Consider the following 6993-nt stretch of genomic DNA (forward strand, 5'->3'; position numbering starts at 1 on the left):
ATTCGCCTTCTGTGCTCTTTTTTTTCTTGGGCATTTTAATTAAGGTGAAAGTGCCCTTCAATCTGTAGCGACTTCTCCCTTGATTTCATCAGTCAGATACAAAATGGAAGGCAGCAGCCTACCGTCTCACGCTAAGTTCAGAAAGCACTCGGCGGGCGTAATCAATCGATGCTACTTGTAATGTCTGTAGCATTTCATCTGTCACAGGGGGTGGCCATCACCCTACAAAATTTATATGCTTGCTGGAGCGCTTGATATTGATCTGAGGCCAGTGGTGCATGTGTGCTCTTCACAAAGAGTGTTCGCAGGCTCAGGCAGAGTCTTTTCCTGCCTCTCCGATGATGAAAGGAGCAGCTGGAGAACAATTGGTGGAGTGCAGAAGGACACTAATTGTCATCATCTGCACATCATTTGAAGTTCAGTTCTGCTGCAGCACTTAGTTTATGAACCCAATGAATATGAATATCATTTCACTGTTCTGCAGCCAGAGCAACAATAGTCACGTATTCCCTTTTGCCTGAGATCTGGCTAGTTGGTGTGAAATGATTGCTGCAGGCGTCTTGGCTCTCGTTTACTCCCTGTGTGCTTGAAAACGAGTAACAGCCACCCAGCCAGAAATCAGAGGGGACTTTGTGCTTTCTTGAAGAAAAAAAAAAAAATACTCGTGTGTATGTGTGTGTTGTTTTGCTTAGGCGTTTTACTCTGGCAAGCTGAAGGTTAGAGGGAACATCATGCTGAGTCAGAAGCTTGAGGTCATCCTGAAGGACTACGCCAAGCTGTGAGCCCTTGAGCCAACCAATCATATGACTTTAGAAAGTAACCAACCTACCAACTCTCCGTCTGTCGACTTTCTTGTCCTAATTCATATGGCTGTACTTAGAGTACAGGACTCCTTGATCAAATAGGAAATTTCCTTCACTGAATGAAATGGAAAGGAGAAAGAGGATAAATGAGATTTAAAAAAATTTTTTTTGCGAGTAACTGGCAACAGGAGAGGCAGTGATTCACCATCTTATTTCAGGTTGGAGTATTTGTGCACTTAACACACCAGCCTTTAAAGATCCAAATGGTAAATTCATTAACCATTAGTCTTCACAAATTTAATTAAAATGCTAAATAAAAACCCCTCAATTTTAACACTAATTGGTTATTGTCCTCTTGCATTAGCAGAAACAAGCATTTTACTACAGTTAATCTAAATTCTGCCTAATGTTCAGTAAATGTTTGGATGAAGTGTTAATCTAAACGCGTTTGTCTCAGACTGGCTAAAGTCAGTGGTCTGTTTCATTATGACATCTAATTGCTCTTCAATGTAACTGCTACTGTAATCACAACTAGAACATGGATCGGGCTGCATATTTCTGTCTGTACCCGACCCATGCCCGAGTGTGGTGTCCGAACCAGACAAGCTTATAGTGTAAATGTCTGACCCCGACAGTTGTTTAATAAAGACATTCATTAAACAGACATTTGAGTGCTCCAGCTGTCTAGCTTAAAGTTTGACCTACATGTCCGAACTCGACCCAAACTTAAACGTAATTTCTAAATTTGTCCAAACCTGGTCCCAACCCTTGCGTATCGACTGCTCTCGTTGGGCTCGGTATCCACACTCTAATCACAACATAATCTGTGAGATGTAGTTTGCTAGTTTTATAATGTCATTGCAATTGTAATGAAATTCAGTGGTTGCTCTGAAAATAAAGCAATTCCGACTAAAATCTGATTTCTGTATGTTTAATACTTGGAACTGTACAGTAGATTAAATGTTTTTAAAATAACACTGAATCTGCAGCTTCCACTCTGTTTATGGAGACAGAGTTTCAGCCGATTTGACCACCACAGTTGATTTGCTGATGAACATGGAGCATTTAGGAGTAAAAGAACTAGATATTTCCCTCAGGAGCTGGTGAAGACTCAAAACAGACCTAAAAGAGAGTGAATATTAGATTGACATCACAAGTGGTCAAAAAACAAATAGTTGTGGCAGTTTCTGATCACGAGTAGCACTGTAGAGAAATGCTTTTATGAGAGGGTCGCAGTTTGCAAGAGCATGTGGGCACTGAGACGGTACACATCTGTCACTGTAGGGTTTTGTAGTGATTTTCACATTTCATACCAGTGCAGTTATGATGAATGTGAAAATAATTTAAATTTACTTGGAAAATCAACAAAATTAGAAACCTCATTTATATTTCCACTAATTTTTGACCATTTATAAATGGATTCCCACTGAAGCCAAAAGTGTGAGGAAAAACACTGTCCGTCACAAAAAATGCACTGGTATGATCAACTGGTTTTCAAAACTACAAAAAAACATTTCATTTTCATAATGTTTTATTACATTTGATACATTTTCTGTATATAATACATTGATTTACACAATATCCTCAATATAAAATTAGAATTATTTGATCAAATTCACATTTGCAAACTTGAAGGGGAGGGGAAAAAAGAGCTGAAAGTGATTATTTGGTTCAGTGACTAACCCGAGTGAGGAAAATCAAGTCTATTCTCCAGTTTCTGTAGGAGTACATATAGTTTGGCTTTCCAGCCACTTTTGATTTGTGGTCGTTAAGGGGGTGGGTGAGGGGTAACCAATAAGCAGGAAATAAGATTACATCTGCTGTTTGATCAGTCTATATAACCCTAAATATGAACATATTTCTTAAATATACCTGTATTTGTACAGAATGATATTCTTCATAAAGTGGCTTTTGTCATTCATGGCTTATCTACAGCTAGTCATTATGATTATGCCGTTATGAGAAGCCTAGTTTATGGATCTATGTATATACACAACAGCAATCAATCTGCTTCATCCACTTGGATTTCCTCAGTTTATTCTCCCTGAAATCAGAACCAATGTACATGTGATTCCCTACAGCAGCACAAGGTTATGTGGGTTGTTACTTCCTTAAGACCTAACAGCTATAGGACACTTTGCATGACCTCCTTCCTTCTTTATGTGGAAGACACATTGTACACCAACCTAGCTTACATTTTCCAAGCATGTACGGAGTGTGCTGCATTTAGGTGAAGTTAATTACTGTAACTGTGCCAGAAGAACTGAACGGCAAACCAGAGAAAGCAAATCTGCTAATACAATTAGTGCAACACAAGCAACATTTTCCAGGCCGTTTTAAATCATGGTCCATATGGAAACTGAAAGTTCAGTCGATGAAAAGGAAGTGCATTGTTATTGGAATAAAATCGGAGATCCTCTAAAACGAACCTGCCCCACCCCAATCATTTTCCATTGTCAATAGCAAATTTTACTGCTACATTTCAAAAACAAAATGCAGCTACAACATGTGGTATCTGTTAGCTGCAGAAGCGGATAGGGTGGCTCTAATCTTCTTCTGTAGTTATCCCATACCAACAAAGGCCTTGTAAACTAAAGCTACTTGTGCAACCTAATATTAGTTGGAACCAGTCAGGACCCATAATACTTGTACTGTGCCAGTACGGCAGAAGTAGTTTTCAGAATTTAAGGACACTTGATAGTTATACCACTGGTTAAATCTAGGGCTGGGATAATCAAACATTGTTCTACATATTGCAATCTTATGCCCAAAGGCCTGGACTAGTTTAATCTCATCTAGTCTTGTAGTTATATGCACTGCACTACATATAACTTAGCTTCATTTTTATGTGCAAGTAGAGAAAGAAATGGCGCACTCAGGTAGTCCATGACAGTTTAAGAAAACACCTGATATCAGTACATATAAACTCAAATCACAAGTTTTGACTGTCGATTAAAGGAATTGTTCAATTTTTGGAAAGATACTCGTTACTGACTTTGTGGCAGAGAAGATGAGAAGACACTAAATCTATGCAAATGCTTTGTTTACAGAAATTATACCCAGTTGTGTCTATGTTGTCTACTAACCTACCTCATATTTGATGCACAAACATGTGCATAATATGTCTGCTCATCTTATGTCTCAGCCAGAAAGTGTTTTCCCAAAATGTAAAACTGCTGCTTTAAATTTAAAGAGACAGTTTTTCCCTTTACAACGTGAAAGTTTCCTGTGTTAATTTCAAGTCAGGCTCAAAAAGGGCATCAGCCTAGTACCTAAAATTAAAATGCCATCCTGTAATTCCTAAAATGTGCTGTGATTTTGACAAACACTTAGTTCTGTTTTCTCAACCAAGCTGGTGTCATTTGTGTACAGACACTTACATGGAGCACCAGAATGCGCCGGCAATCCTCCTCGCTGGACAGAATGTGCTGTGCACGATATTCGCTGGCTTTACTGCATTACGCTGAGCAGGGTCGATAGTGTTGCACAGTCTTGTGGTAACAGTCAAGACCCTAAAGGAGAGAGATCACTTATCTTTTTGTTATTTAATCAACTGAATGCTCCAGCACTGATTCCACAAGAGCTTCCACTATTGTGACTGCTTGACTAATACGAGCTATAGAGAAGGTGTATCAGAACAACGCTGCAACTCTTTTCACTCCTACTCCTTCTACAGCTTCACTTCCTGTGCAGAAAAGGTTCTCTGTGTGCTGTTCACTAAACAAGGATGATGGCAGTTTGTTGTGGAGAACTTCCAGCTGGGCTGTTGTCTGTTACAGCTTGTACTGACTGAACATGCCCTCACTTGTTACCCTGTACCCACTTCCACTGTAGTTGAAAACACTTGCCAGGGGCTCCTGTGTTTGGTCATCTTTAACACCAAGTTTGGGTTCAGGTCCCACACAAAGCACAGTGGATCATGTGACTGCATAGTCACTCTGTGAAAGTCTGTAAATCCCATTAATATTAAATATCTTTGCTATGAAAGCTACTGTTCATTTAAAACGGATGATAAAATGTGATGTCGTCGTTATGTTATCGCATTGTTTCCCCAAAATGAACCCTTGACCGCCACTGTTCCAATCAGGTATTGTTTTCTCCACTATAGTACCAGGAACTTTACTTGATCATAAAATGCACTTCACATTATTTGATTAAACTGCTTTAACACCACATTTTTCTGCCTATATGAAGAATTTGACATCATTTTTGAGGTTGCCGTCGCTGTTGTTATTGACAGTACTGAAGCGGTTGGGGAGGATCCTCATTTTCATGGTTCCATCAGCGCCACAGGAAAAGATGTGACTGGCCGGTCCCATCTCGATCTGCATGACGCCCGTGCCAAGGTTCCTGAACAGTGACTGGCGGGCGTGTTCATTTGGAAAAGTGTAGAGGAGAGACTGTGTGGCCAGGCTCCAAACCTATTTAGAAAGAAAGTGAAGAGTTAATGCAGACAGTACAGGCAAACATTTTCTTTTCTATCTTTTACTATCAAATTCCATGAAAATGCCAAAACCAACAGCGATCCTGCTAGGAGTACTGTCTTGTCAGCCTCATTCTTTGATTCCAACATGTGTACGGTTACTTATTTTAAGCTGATCCCACATGGACTGTCCTGCTGTCAAATTCACACTAGTACAACAAATCCATGGCTGAAAATAGTCACCCACAAATATGCATTATTTCTTTTCCTGTGACTTCTGCAGAAACTGTACCGCCTGGCTATTTTCAGCCAGACACAGGGAAGTCTACCACTTTGGTCCAGAGTGAAATATCTCCCCGGCGTGCCATGAAATTTTGTGCAGATATTTGTGCTTTCTAGAGGATGAACGCTAATAACTTTGAACTTTTCTTGTAGAGCCACCATGATGTTGACATTTGTGGCATTGGTTTTGAGTGAAATCTACCAACTACTATTGGATGGGTGGCCATGGCAGATAGTCTGGGCTGACAGCACCACAACATGAGCATCCACCGTACTTAAACCTGCACTGTGTTCCTTAAGGCTTTTGTTATAATATGAGGTATTTCTTACACTGACGTCTTTAGAAGCTTATAAATTTGCCGCACATCCTTGTTAAAATTTCAGTCAGTCAATATACAATTAATGACTTCAGATGAGTAACATCACACATGGCTTTGGAGGGTTTTGAGAGCAATCATCCAGAATAAAAGTCATTTGAATATCAAGCAGATGTGTGCTGCACCGTTGCTTCAAAAGTATGCCTGCGTGACACAGTGGCTGCGGTGACAGCTGTGATTTGTGCCAACATGTTTAATCAAAAAGATGAGACTCATCGAGTCTGGAAATATATTAGTCTGTTCAGTCAAAACACTGCTTCACCTTTTCACCTTACACTTCAGTCTCCATCATTTACACAGTTACCTGAGCAGGTGGTTAATTATAAGTGTGACATTGGTTTTCACTGACTATGATGGGGCTCGCTCACTCTGTGGATTAATGCATCAGTCATCTGACTCAATGTGGAGGAGAGTTAGAGACACCTGGGGGCCAAACACCCCACAGCCTTCTAGGACTGCTCTGTCAGCAACGGGTTTAAATGTTCAAAACCTTCAAAATCCAAGTTTAAGGTTTCAGAATCACTGCTGCCAGAGATGCTCTCATGTACAATTGTCTTTCTGGAAAGAGGAAAAAGTCAACTTCTGTGACTTTAAATTCTTATCCTTTCTGGAAGATTCTCTAACAGAGCAAGCTGCCTGGTTTCCACTTTCAACTGACATTGAAAGCCATCAACAGACTAATAAATATTTATATATTAAAAAAATTCATCAAACTACCTAGGAGTCCTGGAATACAATAATTCTCAAAATTTCACATTTATTCAATAGAAATTTAGTTAATATAATTAACCAGATGATGCAAAATAACAAAAGAAGTCAGAATACCTTAATGTTGCCCTCAGCTGATCCACTGATAAAGCAGTCCTCAGTTGGATCAATGGCCAGTGCTTTGATTGGCGAGTCGTGGGCCTGGAAACTCTGCCGCTGGCGCCTGTGGGCAAGCTCCAGGATGCTGATCAGGCCCTTCTTCCCACCTGTGATAAGCAGCTGCTGCCTCGAGGCCACTGCGAGCACTGTAGCACCCGACTCGTGGCAACAGAAAGCTGAGGATCGAGAGAAACAGAAAAGATGTCATGTTGAGGATGAGATGGAGAAATCAGAGGCAAAA

The 6993-nt window shown here is 40.2% G+C and overlaps 2 protein-coding genes across 8 annotated transcripts in view; one reads left to right on the forward strand and one right to left on the reverse strand.

Annotated features, from left to right (window-relative positions):
* Positions 1–1718, forward strand: part of hsd17b4 (hydroxysteroid (17-beta) dehydrogenase 4) — an 18981-nt gene extending 17263 nt beyond the window's left edge. Inside the window, exon 25 of the mRNA XM_020593869.1 lies at positions 693–1718. Coding sequence (XP_020449525.1) covers positions 693–782 — 90 coding nt within the window. The 3' untranslated portion in view covers positions 783–1718. The remainder of the gene's footprint in view (positions 1–692) is intronic.
* Positions 1719–1805: 87 nt separating this feature from the next.
* The window catches only part of dmxl1 (Dmx like 1), a 50548-nt gene continuing 45360 nt past the window's right edge, over positions 1806–6993 (reverse strand). For 4 of the 7 annotated variants that reach the window (XM_020593966.1, XM_020593961.1, XM_020593963.1 and 1 more), the window contains 2 exons: positions 6711–6928; positions 2224–5224 (listed from right to left, as the gene is read on the reverse strand). In XM_020593966.1, the coding sequence (XP_020449622.1) occupies positions 4988–5224; positions 6711–6928 (455 nt within the window). In that variant the 3' untranslated portion in view covers positions 2224–4987. Of the gene's footprint in view, positions 1926–2222; positions 5225–6710; positions 6929–6993 lie in introns of those variants that run through there. The other 3 variants (XR_002274438.1, XM_020593965.1, XM_020593964.1) reach the window with 3 other exon arrangements.

The sequence above is a fragment of the Monopterus albus genome, unplaced genomic scaffold (assembly GCF_001952655.1).
Source record: "Monopterus albus unplaced genomic scaffold, M_albus_1.0 scaffold20.1, whole genome shotgun sequence".
NCBI lineage: Eukaryota > Metazoa > Chordata > Actinopteri > Synbranchiformes > Synbranchidae > Monopterus > Monopterus albus.